At 41.2% G+C, this 22,611-nt stretch overlaps 1 protein-coding gene across 3 annotated transcripts in view; it reads left to right on the top strand.

Moving 5' to 3' along the window:
• LOC135496656 (tRNA (cytidine(32)/guanosine(34)-2'-O)-methyltransferase-like) overlaps window positions 1-22,611 on the top strand; it is a 187,700-nt gene that overhangs the window by 159,788 nt on the left and 5,301 nt on the right. For all 3 annotated transcript variants that reach the window (XM_064786094.1, XM_064786093.1, XM_064786095.1), the window contains 2 exons: window positions 4,403-4,486; window positions 16,590-16,693. In XM_064786094.1, coding sequence (XP_064642164.1) covers window positions 4,403-4,486; window positions 16,590-16,693 — 188 coding nt within the window. The remainder of the gene's footprint in view (window positions 1-4,402; window positions 4,487-16,589; window positions 16,694-22,611) is intronic.

Genomic DNA, 22,611 nt, shown 5'->3' on the forward strand with positions numbered 1-22,611 from the left:
GCGTCATCTCAAGCCACAGTGACAATGAACAGTGACAGTGCGAGTAGGCCTTGTTCAGGACAGAACTCAGCTGATTCTAGTTGGTCTTGTTGGGTTTGTAAACAAAAACACAATCCCTGGGAATGCGCGAGATTGAAATCAATGGATCTTGAAACTAGGTTAGCCGAAGTGCGCAAGATTAGAGCTTGTTATTTTTGTCTCCGCATCCATCGTGGTTCATTGTCAGGTCCACCTATAGATCCAGGAACCCTCTTCTATCCACCTAAATATTCAGGATACCATACTCTGTTTTAGGTCCACTGAAGTGTTTTGGACACTCTACTTTCTGGTACCATGTTATTTTGAAAATGTCTTTGATGCCTTGCTCTTGCTATCATTAGCCTGTTAGAGCATAGACTGTATCAGGTGGTTTTGTGTTAAACAAAGGTAGGTGATTGTACATGTAGTGGAATTAGGCACTTTCTCATCATAATCTTTTGGGTGTGAACAACGACAAGAGATAAAGTCTGAAAATTTCATAAACAATGACTCACCACTTAACTAATTTGTTATTTTGAATATCTTTTTACAGGTGCATCATTCTGCCAACTTGATGACTATTAATCATGACATTCCATCCAATGACCATTGAGCAAATTGGAGTGTTAGGCTGTTCTTGGCTTTGGCCACCATATTGTCCATTGGTTAGTGGTTCCATCTCTGGTATTAACAAAATTTCAGCTGAGCGCTAGGCCCTTGGCCCCTTTTGTTATGATTTGTGCTTTATGTTAGATATTTTCTGTGTATCAGCATATCTAATCAGTGACCTATGAAAGCACCAGACGACCCATCAATACGCTAGACAAGTGACTTTCACAAGGCGAGTCTCTAATGACAATTAGATAAGAAAGACAGGTGACTTGCCCAATATCACACTTCACAGAGGTTCCAAACCGTTACGGATTTCCGGATTTTGTACGGATTTTGGCCAAAAAGTGCATTTTGGAGCGGTGTTACGGATTCACCATAAAAATATGATGTTTAAAAAAAGGTGGTTTTTTTTCATTCTGCCTGTTTAGCACGCTGGTCTGCTTTTCGTCTGTAACCATCAAACATGACTCTTGCGCAAGTCACATATTTACGCCTTTTTTCGAATACATGATAAATATAATCTAGCACGCGACCGGCTGCTTCTGCATTGCGCAAGACTCTATGACAGGACGGATTTCGATTCCATGCGGCCTTTGTCAGACCATTTTCGCTATTATTCCATGTGATTTTAAATAAAAAGAAGTATTTTCAGAGTTACTGTGTTTTGCAGTTGATGATTACGCGGAGATCGGACTTGATTAGTCCTTCTGAAGGAACACCTACTGAAAGATGTGAAAATGGGTCATTTTTGTATTCCTGAAAGACCCTCTCAATATACAGAAAATTAGACAAATTCAGGGGGAAAAGACTGAAGGGGATGACATGCATGACTATTAGGACTTTTGATACCCGTAACTGGTTTACTGGTTACTCAATTGTCAAACTCAAGATGATCAGTCATTTAATGACCAATTAATAAGTCAAACGAAGTATCTCTCCAGAATCTCGGCGACCCAAGACCAATAAATAAACATAAAAGTGTCTTGCTCAAGATCACAACCCAATGGGATAGAAAATTTACTTGACCAAATACCCCCTATATCTAACGACTTGCCTGAGGTCTTAGAGTGCTGCAGACGTTTGGTAACGTCCAATAAATACTGCATCCACAGGCTGCGGGCGTTTCGGTACGTTTTTGATATTGTCAATGCAATACTGCCCCTAGCGATCTTTGATGAAACTGAATTTCCTGGAATTTTCCTGGTATTGATTCAGTGAACCTGACTCTAATGATGGCAGGGTGAAAATATGGTTTTTACTGAAAAATGGCTGGCCGGGGATTATGGTAATCCTAAAACGTGGGCGGAACTTTAAGGGTTAAATCACTAAACAGTCAAGACTTGCCAGAGGTCACAGGACAGAGCAGTAAGATAGGAAAGTGAGCTGCCCAAAGTCACAATGTCTAAGACACCATAGATGGTTGATTTGTCAAAAGATGAATGCTTATGACTAATGTGAGGCTAAATAACTCGGGAAATTAACCCAAGTCCCACGTAGTGAAAACACCAAGCCATATAAGAGGAGCAAAACGACTTCAATTTGGAGTAAATTTGGAAAGCACATCTACTTTGACGCTTGTACTTTACCAGGTTAATTTCCCATTCCCTATAAACCAAAGGTCCCAGGGAGCGAAATGACTATGATTTGAAGAAAAACAAGGAGCAAAACGACTTCGATTTGGAGGGAAACGACTTGGAGCAAAATGGTCATTGAGCGAAAGAACCAAAATTCATACAAACGACATAGTGTAGTATTTTTAACAACTTTGATTTCAAGAACAAATATAAATCAATTAACTTCTTTCTCAAATAAATGCTTAGAAGATTAGCTAGATCTCATCTTAATTCTCCACGATTGAATGTGAAAAGTGTTACCCACTTGCTGTAAGTTATAATACTGAGTTTTATTATAAGGTTGCCACAACTGAGTCGCAGGTTGCAGAGTGTGATGCTCTGGATGATTTTGGCCAAGTGTTTAGCCTTCAGCGTGGCAGTGTTACGGCTAAACAGCTTCACCATATCACACATTTTGGCCTCTGAATAAACCACCCCATGACATCACTTATTTTTTGGCTTGTCTATGGCATAGATTGGCACAAACTGGGGCCAAAAGGGTTATTGTCGTCCTGGGTGATGCACAATATCACCCAGCCTCTATCTGGGTGATGCATAACATCACCCTGGGTGACATTGTGCATGCACAACATCACCCAGGGTGATGTTATGCATTCGTTTCGCTATTGGTGACGGGGTTGTCGAATCGGCGGACGTGGAAATGTTCACGGCAAAACAAAAATGGCGGCCGTTCATCTGGTTCACCAGCGCGACTTGAAACATCATTTAGTCGAAAGGGCATCTTTAGTTGCCAAAGGACGGGAAATCAAACAAAAATATGTGCGTTTAACAAATAAACATGAGAAAGGTGCCGAGGATTTATTCACCGTGCGCGGTCGTCTACGGTATATAGCGGAAGTACCATGCTACGATTTGACAACCTCGTCACCAATCGCGAAACGAATGCACAAGATCACCCAGGGTGATGTTGTGCATGCACAATATCACCCAGGGTGATGTTATGCATCGCCAGATAGAGCCTGGGTGATATTGTGCATCACCCAGGACGACAATAACCCCTTCAGCCAAACTGGGCAGAGAGGTAATGATAAGCTCTATTCTCCTCATGTTTTCCTTATTGCACAACTTACTAAGGAATTAAAATCAATTTCGTGAAAAGGGATATTTAAAGATCAACGTTGGTTCAAGGAAAGGGCCTAACCGCACGTGGTATGGTCTTACTGATAGCCTACCTGTGACATGGACCGCCAGTGTGCCAACAACGTTTAGATTCGGCCACTTTCACAGCGCTGGTACACTATCAGTTGATAGGCATTGTTAAGGCCACTATTGCCGGCATCGCTATCGGTTGGCCCTGACTTTTTGATTTGACCTTTTCAAAGTCACAGAGGTCAAATAGTGCAAATTGACAGTTATTGGTTTCTGGAGCATATCTCCGCAACCATTAGATACTTCATGTTTGGGTGGTATGAAGGTCTCATAATGCCATTGTGCCCTTCTACGGTTTTAGTGATTTTCGAACTATGCTCTGCCCTCACTGGCATGTCACATGAAAAACTACTTTTGGCTCTATCTCATGAACACTGCCGGCTATATTCATGGAATTTCTCAGACTTTTGTGATGGAATTTCTTATAGTCATGGAATTTCTGAGACTTGTTCGGCTCCAGTGGGGCGCTATGTGAAAAACTACTTTTAGCTAAATCAGATGAACGCTCCTGGCTACATCTGTAAAATCATGAAATCCTTATACTGTGGACAGTCATGGAACTAAATCACATGAGTTTTTGATTTGATCTTCTTTTTCATGGTCACAGAGATCATATAACATAAAATGCCTCGGTCACTATTTTTGCTGGAATTTTTATCATTGAGTTTTGTAATGGCCTTATAATGTCATTGTGTACTTTGGCACAAACCTTTTTCAGCTGTATCTCAGGAATGATGCGAACAGTCCACTATGCCGGCTTCCCTCTAATGTCATCTTCAACGTCTGTGGGTGGAGGGGTTATGCTCGCTTTGCAATGCTATTTCTAAATTACTTCTGGTGGAGGTTGTTGCGTTTGTTTCTTTCCCGCAAAACACATATTGGTGTAGGCCCTTCTGTTTGGTTTACAAAATTCAGTTAGCCTTCTTCAAAAACTAAAATTTTGTACCGTACTTAAAGGTTAAAAATATCTGCATGTTTTGTCATTTCAGAATCGTTTGTTGTATGTCAGAACTATTCTCCACCACAAGGTTACATTCCTAATATGTCTAATCCTCTCTTGGATAATCATTACGGTAAGTACAAGGTGAACATTAGAACACTGTGCCAGTTCAAAGACTAAATGTGACTTGCTTTGGCAAAAGTAGGTGCTTGTCACTCTTTGCAATATGGGAAGAGGGAAGAAAAAGTATTCTCAAATTTGTTTCTTGAGGAAATTATCTTCCCTTTAAACTCCAGGCTCCCAGATGCAAGTGCACCCCCACTGGGCTCTTAGACGAAAATTCACTTAAATTGTATCACATGTGTAAAACATGTATTCTTTTTACTGTAGTCTTTGACATAAGTGAATGATTCTGGCATGAAATAAAAAGTATTGGTAAGCTAGCTTGGATGGGGTTGCTGCGCTAGGCCCTGCCATGGCCTAAAGTTGGTAAACCATCCCTCTGCTAAATGCACTCCGGCATTAACCAGTTCAATGTCGAGTAGTTTTTTCATTACTGACCGACCTGTGTCGTTTTTTTTAAAATTTTTCAAAAACAATTCAACCTCAAAATTAGACTACTTCCTTCACCCATACCCTCATGAAGTAATATTTAATGGATAATCATGGACTCCTTGTCTCTAAATATACCTTATTTTTAAATATACATGTATATTGAAAAATAAAAATGCTATGAACAAAATTATACCCCTGAAAAAAGAATCAAAAAAAGTACACCAAAGGGCCCAATGAAATAGTCCTTCTGAACTAGTAGTGCCACGACCCGTTAGTTCCATTCCAAGTATCAATTTACTCTGTGCTCGCCAGTATACTTTTATTAAATTTGTTTGAATTGACCGAAGAGGGCTGGCTCCATAGTGTGCAAAGTTCAAGCTAAAATCAGGACTCGCTGGAGCCCCACACTGGAACGAAGGTAAAATAATGATTGTATAGGCATGTATAGGCATGGGTCTACCAGGAACATGTTGTTAAAAGCCATTAAAACCTACCTAACAGGTTTGAATGGCGATATAATTTACCTGCACATATGCGGGCATGATAGTTTATGGTCAAAAAAATTTCACCACATATCTACAGGCAAGTCAGTAGTCTTGAGGAAGGTGAATTTAAAGGTCACCTGCAACACTTTTTAGCTTAGTGAAAAAATGATAGGGCATAAGTGGTGAAAACCGCACAAATATCGAACTATCCATCTTGAAGTTATGGCAGGTAGAAAATTCAAACATCTCAGGTGGTGCAGGAAGAACAAACTGATGATGAACATTGTGCTGTACTGAAATAGTCTTCTATAGTTGTGCCTATATTTTGAAATTGGACATTAACATGTTCACTTGAAGCTCATACCTGTGACAAGGTAATTAAAATATAAGCATGAAACTATCAAAACTTTATTTCAGTACAGCACAATGTACAGTCCTTCCAGAAAGTAAATGTCCACAGGTTTTTGGCTCACCGTAGGGGAGTCTATAAAATACCGCGTTGTCCGGCGTCAGTCGTCCGTCAGTGTCATCGTATCCTGTGGCACGTTTCTTAACCGCTAGGGCTATGGACTTAAAACTTTGTACACATTACCCCCTAGGTCAGATGACCTCTGACACTGAATTTCGGTCCAGTCTGGTTCTTGACTTGGCCACCAGGGGGCCAAAACTGAAAACATAAAAAGTGTGATATCTCGCTTATTAGTGATTTGTTTATAATAATATTTCTATGGTAGGTACTCCTATAAAGGATACATCACACATTATATGGGTTTTTGATTTGACCTACTTTTCAGGGTCACAGAGGTCAAATGGCGTAAATTGGCCGTTTGAGCGTAACTGTGGCACGTTTCTTAACTGCTGGGGCTATGGGTGTGAAAATTTGTATACAAGACCCCCAGATGACCTCTGACAACAAAAATCTGATTCTTGACTTGGCCACTAGGGGGCCGAAATTGAAAACACAAAAAGTGCTATTAGTTCTGAACTAATGACTGTATCATCTCCAAATTTTTATCCCAGGTTCTTCCAATTAGGATACAGGACATAATATCCGGGGTTTAGATTTGCCCTTTGTTTCAAGGTCACAGAGGTCAAATGGCGTAAATTGGTTGTTTGAGTGTAACTATGGCACGTTTGTTAACCACTTAAGCTATGAAGTTGAAATTTGTTACACATGTCTCCCTACCTCATGTAACCTCCGACACCGAATTTCGATCTGATCTGGCACTCAACTTGGCCACCAGGAGGCCAAAACTAAAATAGGTAAAAAGTGCATTATCTCGTTTATTAGTGACTTGTTAGCTCACCTCTTAGCAGAGGTGAGCTTATCCCATACCGTGGCGTCCGTCGTCCGTCGTTGTCGTCGTCGTCGTCGTCGTCGTCGTCGTCGTCGTCGTCGTCGTCGTCGTCGTCGTCGTCGTCGTCGTCGTCGTCGTCGTCGTCGTCGTCCGTCGTCCGTTAGCAGGGCACGTTTCGTAACTGTTAGAGCTATTGAGTTAAAACTTGGTACACATGTACCCTTATGTAATGACACCTTGGAGACCAAGTTTCGGTCCGATTCGTTTCATGGTTTGGCCACCAGGGGGCCAAACGTTAAAAGTGAAAATATGCAATATCTCCCCTAATAGTAGTCGGGAAATTTTGAAAAAAATATGGTAGTTACTTCTAGCAAAGATGCATCATATATCCTCCGGGTTTTTGATTTGCCCTCCTTTTCAAGGTCACAGAGGTCAAATAGTGCAAATTGGCCGTTAGGATGTAACGATGGCACGTTTCTAAACTGCAATGACTATTGATCCCAAATTTGGTGCACATTTACCCCTTAGTCAGGTAATCTCAGGGACCGAAGTTTGGTCCAATATGATTCACCACTTGACCACCAGGGGGCAAAATCCAAAAACCTTAAAAATGTGATTATTCCTTAACTTCTTGCCCGATTGCCACCAATTTGATATCATGGGTACATCTAACCACCATACAGTATATGTCACACAGGTTTTTAATTTGACCTTCTTGTCAAGGTCACAGAGGTCAAATGGCGTAAATTGGCCGTCAGGCCGTAACTATGGCACGTTTCTTAACTGCAATGACTATTGATCACAAATTAAGTACACATGTACCCCTTGGTCAGGTGGTCTCAGGTACCGAAGTTTGGTGCGATCTGATTTGCTGTTTGGCCTCCAGGGAGGGGGCCAAATCCTAAATTCTTCAAAATGCCATTATTCCTAGTATTACTTGCCCGATTGGCACCAATTTTATATCATAGGTACATCTAATTCTAACAACCATTCAATGTGTCATCCGGGTCTTCTTTGATTTGACCTACTTTTCAAGGTCACAGAGGTCGAATGTACTGTAAATTGGCCATTTTGGGGAAATTGTAATTGCTTGGACCTACATCAAACCTAACACTACATGACACAACACCATGCTCTTTATCCATCTTTCCTCCACATGAGGTGAGCACAATGGCCCTGGCCATTTCATTTTTTATGATATTCTTATATCATGGTACTTACTCCAAGCAACAATACATCACATGTCATACTGACTTTGGTTTAATAATAATAATAATAATATTTATTAGCTCAGCTGACTAAGTCAGCCGAGCTTGTCAAATAAGTTGTTCAGTGGCGTCCGTCTGTCCATCCATCCATCCATCCATCCATCCGTCCGTTAAACCCATGGTGCACATTTTGTAACCGTAAGACCTAGATAGAGACTTCAATTTTGCATTTCTGGATACTTCTGGTCAAACTCTACTTTCAAAACAAAATTTGTCGCCATTCGACCTACTTCCTGCGAGCGAGAGTGCATGAAGGAAACTGGCCTATATCGGCCTAGGAGCAGCAGAATTAGTCGAAATATGCTCTAATATTAAGATAAAATTCTTGAAAATCTATTTTATTGAGAAAAAGTTCAAAATTTTAACAGGAGAGGGCGTTACCTGCCTTTTAATTATTTCTGCCGATTCAAATTCCCGCCCGATGACGTCAGCCATCAATGAAGGCTCCTATTTGCCAGTTATCAAAACATGGCAGCTACACAACAAAAGCAGTAGCTCCAGGAATAAATCACTGTTCACTTCAGCTTCGTAATCGATTGTACCCCCACTTTATTGTGTTTTGTGTGGTGTTCCTATTCAATCAACGATGTAAGGCCTTATTATGTTGGTTTTAATTGAGAAGGTGCATTATAAGCGGCGTACGAAATACCGAAGCGGAGACAAAATGGCGGCATGTTGTTTACGCTATGTGCAATAATCTTGGAGCTCAATGACACTCAAGTACCCTATTTTCTGCTTAAAAAGTAGTCTGGTAGGCGATATTATCACTAGTTCGTTTCAGTGGTAGTCATAAGGTCTTTAGGGACTAAATTCAGAAATTAGTTCTTGAATATTTGGCGACATTTCTGTGAAAGCGATATCGGAAGTGCATGCTCTGTTCGCGATGACATCGCCGATGTATTTTGAAGTGGAGAATTCCCACAGTATGTGCAGTGAATCGGCATGATTCTGTTCGCCTATTATGTTTTAGTTCTACGATTCTTTCATGAGTAAAAAGTAGACATTCTAAGCAATACAATAATGTCACTCCCATAAAAATTGATTGGAAATTGAGGGAGCTACGGCATTCTCTTCGGCAACTGGCAGCGCTGAAAAAATACATTGCATACTGTACAATACCAAATGGCACATTTTAAAAAGCGCTCATTGGACAACGTAGGGAATCACCAGAAATGACGTCATCGCTGGTCTAAATAGAAAACTACGGTGGCGCAGTAGAGCACAAGAAAAGGTTTAGCATTAACTTCGTCATGCAAGCTTCAGCAACAAAACGATTTCTCATGAATGATTTATTTGATCATCATCAGCTTGTTTCCCCTGATAGATAAAAAAATGATTTACAATTTCCATCAAAGTTTTCTATTTTGTGTATAGTCACATGTTATTTAACTGGCAAGGAGCCAAGCAGTTTTGAATATTCGCGGGAAAATACTTTGTACTTGTAAACGAGGCTATGACAATGAGTATCCTCATTCATGGCATAAACTTCATGTTTCGGTGAATATTTTCATACGATGATTTCACCCGAATTATGGTCAGGATTGAGGAATGAACAGTGGCATAATTATGTCAACCAAAAACATTGGTACCGTAGTGAACGCAAAAGGATATCAAATACCATGGAGCATGCCATTTTCATGCATAATGAACTAAACACCGGGAAGATATTGATGATATTAACTCAGCTGAGCGCCAGGCCCTTGGGCCTCTTGTTAAATTAGAGTGCTACAATAACGAATAAAATCATTTCCTAAGCACTTTACAAAAGATAATATACATATAAAGACGTAAAATAAGTGGGACAGAAATAAAAGAAGTAGATTTTAGTACATTATAAAAGACAATTTTTGACATTTTTGATAAAAAAGTTGACTAGACATTACTAAAACATTTTATAAAAAGCTGAGTTTTTAGGCGTTTTTTGAATGCATTGGTGTCCGCAAGCTCGCGCAAAGAGACAGGGAGAGAGTTCCACAGCCTGGGAACCATCACACCAAGACTCCGATCGCCATATGACCCCTTGGAACGTGGAATGGTAAGAAGCCATGGATCATCTGAGGACCGAAGCCCATGGGACGGCACACGCAGGCTGAGCAACCCTCTCAAGTAGCTGGGACTATCCTCTTGATGCAATGATTTGTGGGCAATCAGGAGGACCTTGTACTCGATGCGCGAACTCACGGGCAACCAATGGAATTCCTTTAAGACAGGTGTAACATGATCCCGCCTCTTGGTCTGGGTGAGAAGTCGAGCTGCAGCATTTTGTGCTTTTTGCAGCCGATGTAACTCATAGTCATAATGTGGCAGACCAAGAAGCAGGCCGTTCTGAAAATCGAGACAGGATGTAAACAAGGCATTTATTACACGGGCACATGAGGACCTGTCTAGATAACGCCATATCTTGGCGATTCAACTAATCTGACAGTACACTCCCTGAACACATCTTGAGACCTGCATGGACATACACATTCTTTGGCGAAATTAGCACCAAGGTTTCGGACATGAGATGATGCTGAGACAGAGGTTGACCCAATCTGGATATTTGGCAAAGGTTCAAATTTGGCAAGCTGGCGATTTGGCGCGATAATCATGAACTCCATTTTATCGTCATTGCCCTTGAGGTGGTTAGGCTTCAGCCATTTCCTTATATCCCGTACACATGCCTTAGCCTTTGTAATCACTTCTCCTAAACCTTCCGGAGTAAACGTAAACATGTCGTACAGCTGTATATCGTCTGCGAAACCATGACGATACATATCATGATCAATGATGACTGTGCCAAGCAACTTAATATAAAGAGAGAAAATTAACGGACCCAAGACAGAGCCTTGCAGCACTCCTGAGAACAAAGGCATTGGATCCGATTTCTTCCCATCCACCAAAACACTGTGACTCCTGGCTGACAGGTACGACCTGAACCAGTCCAGGGCTGTGCCCCTGACACCATAGTGATTCTCAAGGCGAGAGATAAGAATATCATGACTAATGGTGTCAAAGGCAGCCGACATGTCCAGGAGGATGAGAATAACCCCTTTCCCGCTATCTAGAGATGCATCCATATCTGCCTTTATTCTCAGAAGCGCTGTTTCGGTACTGTGGCCCGCTTTATAGGCAGATTGGAGTGGGTTATCGAGGTCATATGATCAAGAAGGTGTTTCGCAACCACCTTCTCCAAAACTTTCGAGAAGAAAGAGAGGTTCGAAACTGGACGGTAGTTCTTCAAGATGTTATGATCCAGCCCGGCCTTCTTGAGGAGCGGTTTGACCAGGGCATTCTTAAGACATGCATGTCTTTATCAGTTTTTTAAGCTGTTCTATTGATACCGGTGTGAACTCAGCAAGACAATTTTGGTTGTCAACAGGGACAGACACAGGATGAGCTTCAGTGCAAGGACTGCTGAAAGTAGCATGGATTGTCTTAACCTTGTTATGAAAGAAGTTAGCAAACCTATTTGCTAGCTCTCCACTGTCACTTGCATCAGGAAGCTCACCACCATTGTCTGCCGACAAGAAACCCTTCACAGTCTTGAGCATTTCACCGGAATTCTTGCAGTCAGCTATCTTTGACAGAAAAAACGCCTGTTTTGCCTGTTTGATCAAGGCTATGACATGTTTGCTCTGATCGACAAACATTTGACGGTGGACCTCCAAATCGGTTTTCCTAAACTGCCGTTCTAGCCAGCAGCGCACACGACGTGCTTGATGAATTTCATCGTTATACCATTGTTTTTTAGTCAACCCTTCTATCCGCACATTTGTCACAGGCGCATGTTTGTCAAGAACAGTGGATATCAGTTCGTTGTAAACAGTTATAGGACTGTCCAACATGGCCTGGTTGTCTGGGCTCACCACAAGTTCACTGATATCCGATGAAAACCCTACAGTGTAAATTTTCCTCAGTTTGCGGGCTTTGCGATTCACAAGCACAGGTTTGATTTTAAACACACCGAGCAAGTCAAAGAAAACAGGATAGCGGTCTGAAATGGCCTTTAAAGGGTCACCGCTAAAACTTGGCACCGTGCATGAAGACTTTCGAAAGATTACATGATCTAATGTATTGCCCGACTTATGAGTGGGTTTGTCCACAATCTGAGTGAAGCTATGCCTAAGCAACAGTTCGAGGTATTTGATTGCCTCGGGATCTTCCTTGCGATTTACCTTAACATTTATATTCCCGATGATAGTAAGAAGAACAGTTTCAGTCGCGTAGAGATCAAGCAGATCTGAGAAATCCCGCATGAATCCCCCGAAGTTGAATTTGTTTTTCCTGCTTGGAGGTGGTCGATAGATAAGTAGGACCTTTGTCCTGTCCGACACCCGTATCTCCAACCACTCAAAGGTCTCGTAGGGTTTGCTGCATACCACATTAGAACGAATTCCTGGTTTCAGGAGAACACCGATACCACCTCCTTATGTTGCACGAGGAAAGCTTTGGAACACAAAGCCGGACTGCGTTAGCCTAACAACCAGTGCATCGTCGCGCTGGTCTGCTGCAAGCCAGGTTTTGGTGATGAAGACAACATCAATTTCATGCTCCTGGACTAGCTCTAAGAGCTCAGTCGTCTTGTTACGGATGGACTGTGTATTGAGCATGAGGCACTTGGCAGATGCGCTTGGTTTGTTCAAGCTGGGTGTTTGTTTGCGAAGAGGAATTGTCACCAAGTTAGCCACGTTTAGGCATGACCCAGGTTGATTAAGCTCTGTAAGGTTCAGAGGGTTAACCGTGGTCTTGGTTAAGTTCCTTGCCCTTGATCGCAACCAGGAAGGCCAAAAGAGATCAGGAGTGTTTAGTGTGGCATTGTGACATTTAAAAATTTGACCTTTATACTATACATGTGCAATGTTTCTTAACGAGGATGAACTCCAAAGCACCAAATATCTATACGGTGAGCACAATGGCCCCTGGCCGTTTCATTTTTAACATCACAGAGATAGAATAAGATAATTATATGCGGTTTTCAGCAGAGAATGATTTATCTAGTTGGTCATGTATCTGTTGTATTTTGACCCAGCTAATCCTGTGTCTTCATTATGTAACAGGCAATTTTTAAATGTTCCAAAAGTAACTTTTTTATTTTATTTCATTTTCGTTCTTTTTCACAATGTATGGGTGAACTATGCAACAAATGTTTTTTTGCTGGAAAATTCCTACTAAATTCTTTCATCTTGAAGATCAGTTTTAGCTCACTACAGTTGATTGTTTTTTTCAGACATCTGGTGACCTTTGAGAACACCCCTCATAGTCAGCAATGCAGTTAGTCAGGGTCTTTATGGCGAACTCAGATCTTACATGAAGGATTGGGGGTCAACGTTCACTAAATTCACGATAGGTGGCACGTTTTGTTTCTATTTAAGCCAGAAGGTTCTAAACTTGTGAGGACATATATATATATAAGGAACCTCTACCCCCAAAATTTGTCTCGCTTGGACTTCAAATATGGTCGCCAGGCGGCCATCTTGAAAATTAAACTAAGTCCCTTTATACCCCGAAACTAATGATCGAATTGCAACCAAACTTCATTTGATTATGTATCTATGTAAAAATGTTGTTTGACCCTGTTTTAAATGTTTTCGCCTCGAACTGACTTACATTTACACCCTAGCTGAATAAGGAAGCTAAAAGTGGCAGTGAGGATAAGGCAGGCGATGCACTGTGTGAGTTTGCTTGCCCGCTGAAAAAAAATGTCGACTTTTATATTTCGACTGGATTGATTTAGGTAAGTGACAAATTTTATATTTTCAGCCATTTCTGAAATTAATTATGGTACGAAACTTCACACATTCATAGAAAAGATTCAGCACAATTTGTTTATATGCTCTGTAGTGTTAACAACAGGTTCAACACAATTTAGTAAAAACAACCTTCGAATCGAGTTGACCTTCTTTTCGAAATAATGAAGCGACGATCTCATTATTCAGTGCAGTAAGTATCTCTGTAGAAATGTACAGTAAACGCATCATTACGAAAATGACAAATTAATGCCTCTTCACAGCTTGTTTTTCTAGTCCAAGCTCTCGCTGTACATCCTTGATTAGTCAGCAGTCAATATTTAATTTTACATTTCCACCACAGTTTATTTAGATATAATGCTTTTTAGTGCCCGACAAAACTGGTGGGTTTAATTTATGCACAAGCAGACGAAACGATCATTTGGTAAGTCACTGTCACGTGATACCTTAAGTTGTCAAAATGGCGGCAGAGTATCTGATCTAAAACGATGTCAAAGTCCGGCTCTAAAAGATGGATTACTCAACAAATGACTCTTGTCACATAGCAGAACTAATGTCAGTAAACAAGACAATAATAAACATCGTTCTGAAGTCATCGGGTAAGATTGACAATGTAAATAAACAGCGCAATTGACGATCCTCTCCGGAGACTTGAAATGTTAACAAACAATGTGATACAAACATGCACACTGTACATAGAACAATGCATCTATCAGGGGCCGATCATCACACTCGTATCATATTCTCACTTATATTAATGAACTTTCTTGGTCATTAGCACTTCCTCAGCAGTTCCTACCTTTACCTTGATCAATAATCATTAGCGCATTATCAGTGGTCTATGTATTATAAAACTTGGCTATCAAAATTAAAATGTTTTCTCATCATGTTTTACAGGAATAATCTACAGCTGCATTTGAACATTTTTGGTGACCACATCACAGATCACGGAGAGAGAGGAGCTGAGCTGCACTCATACTAATAGAACCAAATGAACACCTTGCACCTCCCACTCAACTTCAGTGCTCACCCGCGCTGTCATCAGGAGAACCAGTCAATTCTAGTATTTCATTCTTTTTCACTGTAATTCTTACCTCAAAATTGATTGAATAAAGAAAACCGTTTGTGGCAGTTGGTTTACCAAAAAATCAAGTGTTAAGTTTTTACTTGCTAGAAATGTGGGCTAAGAAAATCATACCCCTTGGTCATCGCCTTACACTTTGAAACTATTGGTTGTCCCTGATGTAAAGCCGATGGTAATTACTGCATGGCTCTCCCGGCTTAGGCTGGACCATGTTCACTAGACTAGTTTGTCACAACAAACCTACACTTCAAAGGAACTGATGTAAGGGTTTAGACTGTTTCTGGTTGTGACCATGCATCTACTGGCCTGGTTTGTCTCGGCCTGCACTTCAAAGGATTTGATGTTAAGGTCATTAACTGGTTGCCCCAAGGTTGTGACCACGCATTGACTGGACTGGTTTTTCACAACCTGCACTTCGAAGGAATTGATACAAAGGTCCAGACTACATTAACTACTTGATCTAGTTGTCCTAGGTTGCATCTAATGGACTGGTTTGTCTAAAGCTGAACTTCGATGGATTGATGTAAAGGTCCATACTGCAGTTACTGGTTGTCTACTGGTTTGTGACTCTCGAAGGAACCTTCTTAACTGGTAAAATTTAATCTCTGTTACAACCTTCAACTTTTATTCGCACTCATTATATGAAGTTATATGCAGTGTTGACGGAGGAGAGCTTAGGCACACTCGTAGAAATGGCTATTGACCTTGCACTGTCCCATGGCTACTCCACATCAGTGCAAATTACATTCCATCCAATTTTGCATTCATTTTCACTGTAATTAGTACTAGTAGTACTATTCTCATTCTAGAGTGAATTAAGAAAACAGCATGTCACAGTTTATTTGAAAAAAATATCATTGCATCTGTTAAGTTTTTCCCCTTGGACTAAGTCTTGACAGTGCATACTCCTTGTCCCTATGTTGTATGACGCGACCACGTGGAGTGCTTTGTCACAGCATATTGGAGGAATTGATGTAAACATCAAGACTGCAATTACTGGTTGCCCCTATTGCTTGTGAGCATGCATCAACTTGACTGGTTGGAGACTGACAACCTGCACTTGAAGGTATTGTCAACTGCCTAAGAGAGTCTTCAATCATAGTGGACAATCGACAATAATGTCAAATTTTTACAAGTGTTTAGGATAAAACCTGAAGCACTACAACTCTTATTTTTGGCCAGACCCAATTGAGAATTTTGAATTGAGGGGAAGACTTAGAAATAACTGTCTGCAATATAGTTTGGTCTTTGTTTCATTGAAAAATATCAAAAATTGACTGAGATATGAAGGCTTTTAGCTTTGATGACCAGAAGACAAACTTGCCTTTTGGTAATATGCAAATTAGATTTTGATGTCACAGGAGGTGGAGAAAAATAATGCAAATATTCTACTACAAATATTCTATACTAAGGAGATATTTACTCAACTATCAGTGAATATTTGGTAACTTTTCCAGACAGCATGGAATTTTTATTTGTTATTTTTATTCCCCCTCCCCTCAAAAAATCTTTAAAAAATCAGGGAGCGTAACTATAAAAATATCCTGCCCTCAGTGTACTGAATTTAAAATTTGTCCCTGGTTTTGTTTGCCTGGTTGCTTTGCGGACTTCTCAGGTGTTAAGACGGTTTCAATATTTTGTCAATAACTCAACCTGTTGTATGCGTCATTGACAGATATTTGGATGAAGATTAAACAATCCCATTATTTCGATCGTAACACTACTGTGGGCATGGGCAGTCTTTGAATTGACTGATAAGTCAATTTTAGTTTGTAGTTTGACACGACTAGGTCAGTCTTCCATCATTTTTATTGCAGATATTGATTTCAACCAACTTGAAGGGCCCAATCGTATAATTGTACCCTTCCTTGCATGTGGTGATTTGAGTGCATTCGACTCAGATAAGACATACCCTTTTGAGGTAAGTGATTTTCGTCTTGCATTACGTTTCTCTGCCCTTGATGATTTTTCCGTAAGAACCCCTCCATTTTGGCCCTTTTGGTGGGTCCAATTTATCAAGATTGCCTAGGGATTATGAGGGATTAGCCGTTCAGTTTGTGTATCTTGGGATTATTTTCTCCCCACTAAAGAAATAAAAGATGAATATTGTGCAGCGTCGCTTTTGGGAATGAGACTGTTCGCCAGCAAATATATCTCTTTCACAAATAGCTCTTTTAAATTTTGAAATTGACTGAAGAATAACGATTTTAGAGCTTAAAAAATAAGGCGTTTCTGTCGTTCTTGCCTGGTTCTCATCGTTTGATGAAGCGCCACGGCTTTGCTGATCAATTAGCGTACCCCCTGCCTTGAGCAAGTCGTAGTGTTTTCCGCACCCAGACTGATCACTCAAACGTGTTCAGTAGCCATGCGCAGTTGTTACTGTAGAACGGAAAACATCCGTGCAATAAAATTTTCGCAAATGCCTCACGATGGACATATTCGCGGCAGAATATTTTCGTGAGTGAAGATTAGTGTATGGGTACTGTGGTGTAAAATGTCCCCTACTTAGCATAATCTGAGCAATAATTAAGTAAAAGTTGTTTAAGTTAGGTGTAATTATGACAAGTGCTAATTGCACGGGTATACACGTAGGCCTTCGACGGGCCAAGCTGTATGCTATGCCTCTATGGAAACATGGCAACAATGACATAGATTTCAAGCTAAAAGCAAGAGATTTTCGCGGCAAAAACCTGACAAGTCCAAACAAGTCGAAAAGTTACCAGCTCAACCTTGAATGTTGCTGCTACACCATTTCAGTCTCGCACGTCGACATTTATTGATCGCAGGACAACTGATGAGTCTGTCCTACTACATGTTGTTCCCATGACCTTCAACAGCTTAGATGGAAATGCTGTTCGAACCTTTACCCTGTTGGACCCTGGATTGCAGACGTCACTTTGCAATACAGAATTGGCTAGTCAGCTTCAAGTTCAAAGTCAAGTGGAACGTTTAAGTCTTGGGACAGTAGAAGGTCGCAGTCAACAGCGAGAGATGTTAATTTTTGCTACGGAAAGTACCCCCTGCGGCGATGGTTGTTGTAAGAAGAGCATACGGGTTGATGAAATTTATACTGTGCCAAATCTCAGCCTTCACATATCTCATTATAACCAGATACCAACCTCCAAACCAAGTCATCTTGAGGAAATCTGCTTGAAATACCCTTCTGAAGGTCAAGTGCAACTGCTCATTGGAAGCTGTTGTTCAGCATGAGATACAGAGAGGAAAACCATCAGAGCCATTCGCCGTTCGCACAGATTTTTGATGGGCATTCACCGGGCGCACAGCGGGCCAAATGCTGGGGAGTGAAGACTTAGTCGAAGTGCAGGTCAGGCATGTGGTCAAGCCTGATAGCGAAAGCAATCTCCATGACATGGTGTCAAATTGGTGGGAATCCATTGGAACCAACCACAATGGAAATGAATCCCTATCCCGCAACAATCTTCGCGCTATAGATATTTTGCAAAATATCAACAAGGAAAGTCACTGACCATTATGAAACTGCACTGCTTTGAAGATGGGAACAATTACTCCATGGCTTGAGTCGACAGAAAGGGGTTTGTTTAGAGAAATCGGCTTAAAGCAGAATCCTGTTTTGGGATCTTGGAGCCAAACCTGTCAAAGTCAATCGTCAACCTAGAGTAAGACCATGTCACCACGTCTGCTACCAAGAGAGGAGGCATGAGCAAGATTTCCATGGTTTTCGACCCGCTTGGAATCGCTGCAGTTGCATTGTTATTTGGAAAACTACTAGTACAGACTCTGTGGAGCCAGAAAGTAGGATTGGACGAAGAGATACAAGGGGAGGAGCTCAAGACATGGATAAAGTGGTTAGATGAACTGCCAAGTCTCAACTCCCTGAAAATTCTAAGATGCTGGAAGCCACTGCCAGATGACCCCATCATATACGAGATGCATGTATTCTGTGATGCCTCAGAGAAAGCCATGTGCACTGTCATATATCTAAGATTAGTCTACAACGATTGGATTCATTGCGCATTTGTTACCAGCAAAAGCCGTCTTGCGCCATTGAAAAAACTCTCAATCGTTCGAATCGAATTACAGTTCGCCGGTATCGCCATTCGCCTATCGAAGACTTTCACGAAAGAGATAACTTGCCGCATTGAAGAGACCGTTTTCTGGTCCGATAGCCGCGTCGTCCTAGGTTATATCGCAAATGAAAGTAGGCGCTTTCACATCTTTGTAGCAAATCGCGTCGCCGAAATCCCCGAGTCAACGACCCCATTACAATGGCATCACGTGCCAGGAGAGATCAACGCAGCCAATTATGGTACCCATGGTGTTCCTGCATCAAGATTGTCAGCTGAATCAAGATGGTCCTGGTCAAGGTCCTGCATTTCTATAGGAAGAGCCATGTGTACCCACTGGTGGTGATTTTGAACCTGCTAGTCCTCCGAGAGATAATGACCCAGAATTGAAGGTGCACCTAGTTACTGCTGTAGCTGTGAAGAATGCTGCTGTAATCCCAGACTCGAAGAAGTTTTCAGCTTGGTCTCGTTATACCAGAGTTGCCGCCTTGGTTTGCAGATTTGCCAGAAACTTTGCCGTCAAACATGGCTGCCAGAAAGTCCAGTCAAGATTTGGTCATGTCACTGTAGATGAACTGAGATTTGCTGAGAACTTGATCATCCAGACAGTTAGTACAAGCAGTCGAGTTCAACGATGAGTACGCCGCCCTGCAATCTAGGAAGCAGCTGTCAACCAAGAGCCCATTGCTGCAGTTTATACTTCTTCATCGATGGCAATGGTCTGCATAGTATAGGAGGTCATCTGAAGAATGCACCAGTCCATTGTAGAGCAAAGCATCCAGTACTGCTGCCTCACCACGACATAGTCTGATTGATCGTGAACGACCGCCATGCGAGAGTTCTTCATACTGGAGTTCAACACACCCTGCATGTGCCTCACCACGACATAGTCTGATTGATCATCACCGACTGCCATGTGAGAGTTCTTCATACTGGAGTTCAACACACCCTGCATGAGCTGAGACAACGTTACTGGTTGCTGAAAGCCCGTTCCAGAGTCAAGAACATTGTAGATAAATACCTGCTGTACCGGAAGCAATGAGTAAAGCCCATGGAGCAGGTTATGGCAGATCTTCCAAGAGCATGCTTCAACATGATGAGTCCATTCGCCTCAACTGGACTTGACTATTTCGGGCCGCTGTTAGTTAGGAACGCTCGAAAGACTGAGAAGAGATATGGATTATTGCTCACTTGCCTGTCAACAAGAGCCATACATCTCGAAATGGCATACTCTCTAGATATGGACAGTTTCTTGTTAGCCCTCTGTAGATTCATAATATGTTGCACTGCTCACTTCAAGACAACGTTGGTAGACTACACAACGAAACTTGGAAATTGCCCCCTGGATATTGACAGTCTATCTAGAACTTTGTTCTTATGGACTTGACCTAATGCCTGCAAGTGAACATTACTTTATGAGGCCTAGTTGGACTATGCATCAAGACTGTGTTGGGGTTTATAATAAAAACCTGTCTGAGTGCGACAGGTATAGGGGTTTCGCATCTCTCATCAAGCACTAGGTATGCTAATGAGGTGGATAGCCAGGGGCTTGTCCACCAGTCTTTTTAGCTCAGCTGACAAAGTCAGCGGAGCTAGTCAAATAGCTATTCGATTGGTGTCCGTCCTTCCTTCCATCCATCCTGCCATCCTTCCATCTAGCCATCTGTAGACAAAGTTGGGCATTTTGTAATCATACAACCGAGGCACTTCAAATCTAGTCTTGCTTATAAACACGGCAGAAAATGTTGCTTACGGAAAAAAATTTGGGCGATTCGACTCAAATTCAGCTCCCCAGGGGGCAAAATGCGTAAATGAAAAAACAATTTTTTGACGCTCTATTCCAGCAGATAAAAGCTTGAAGTAAAGTTGAAAAGGTCTTCATGATACAGAAGTTTTGATATAAAATAGATTAGTGTCGATTTATATCACCAGTTGGCGGTAGTGAGCAAAACTGTTGTTTGACCCCGGATGACCCCGCTTTAAATTTCCCGCCGAGGTTACCTGGACTGGAGAACTATCATCAAGAAAATGGCGGCGACCTTTTTATTTCTACCGGAGCGATGATTTGTAAGTGACAAATTTTCTTTTTTAAGCCTTTACGGAAATGTATTTTGGTACGAAACTTCACACGTTTATAGAAAAAATCAACGAGAATGTGTTCAAATGCCCTCATAACGATGAGTTCAACGGAATTTGGTCAAAACAACATTCGAATGGAGTCAACTTTCTTTGCGAAATTGAAGCGACGACCTCATTATTTATCGTAATTTATGCAGATCTGAGTCCAGCTGATGGGTGATGTTCTGATTTGTGTTCAAACTATTGGAAACTTCGGAAATTAGTTCTATAAATCCTACTATTCTGCAGGAGTATATTATAGCCATTGATGTTGACAGCTAAAAGCACGAAAACTTTGTTGTTGATCGTCGGGGCGGATTGATATGTGGTTGTGCGTCCAAGGCGATTAGGTCATTCAGTTAGTTTGAGAAAGATCATGATCATAAAGATGCGTGTTGTGTTATCATAACCCGAAAATAAGTTGAAGTTATTATTAGTACTACGATCTTACATGAGTAAAAAGTAGACGTTTTAAGCAACACAATAATGTTACTCCCGTAAAAAAACTGTCAATTCTCCTTACCACAGAAGCCAAGCCATTGATCAGGGTTCGCCAGTCTACCTCTCTGGCTGGGCACCACCTCCACAGCTAGGAACCTCTCTGACCAGGCACCACGGATGCGCATGCTCCGTTTGGATCTATTCCGTTTCCGTTTTGATCACTTCCGGTAACGCAGGCGCATTGAAGTTAAGGAAAATATGGTGGTGCCTGGCTGTGGAGGTAACCTGCTCTCGACCATTTCAAGAGAAAAGACTATGAAATGTTCTGTTATTAACACAGTTTACCCAATATTGAACAGACTCAAAGTTTTATTTGTTCAAGTAATCAAATGTATAAGGCCAGGGACACATACAATGCTTTTTTCACTTGGTGGTGCCTGGCTGTGGAGGTAACCTGCTCTCTACCATTTCAAGAGAAATGACTATATTATTGTTCGATTATTAAGGCAGTTTGCCCAATATTGAACAGATTCAAAGTTTTATTTATCAAAGTTATCAATTGTATAAGGCCAGGGAAACATACACTGCTTTTTTCACTTGGTGGTGCCTGGCTGTGGAGGTAACCTGCTCTCGACCATTTCAAGAGAAATAACTATGAAATGTTCTGTAATTAACACAGTTTACCCAATATTGAACAGATTCAAAGTTTTATTTATCCAAGTATTCAATTGTATAAGGCCAGGGACACATAGACTGCTGTTTTCACTTGGTGGTGCCTGGCTGTGGAGGTAACCTGCTCACGACCATTTCAAGTGAAATAACTGTGAAATGTTCTGTAATTAACACAGTTTGCCCAATATTGAACAGATTCAAAGTTTTATTTATCCAAGTATTCAATTGTATAAGGCCAGGGACACATAGACTGCTGTTTTCACTTGGTGGTGCCTGGCTGTGGAGGTAACCTGCTCTCGACCATTTCAAGTGAAATGACTATGAAATGTTCTGTAATTAACACAGTTTGCCCAATATTGAACAGATTGGGTTATTGATCAGTTTGGAAGAAACTTCTTTGAAATATTTAATATTGGGTGGATTGTGGTAATAACTTTATAGTCATTTTACTTAAAAAAGTCAAGAGTGGTATTCATTGATTGTAGTCACAGTGTAAAATGTTCAATTCTCATCAGGAGGTTTTTTATTAATAGATATGCGAATGTGTCCACTGAACAAAATT

Source organism: Lineus longissimus, chromosome 12 (genome assembly GCF_910592395.1).
Source record: "Lineus longissimus chromosome 12, tnLinLong1.2, whole genome shotgun sequence".
NCBI classification, from domain to species: domain Eukaryota; kingdom Metazoa; phylum Nemertea; class Pilidiophora; order Heteronemertea; family Lineidae; genus Lineus; species Lineus longissimus.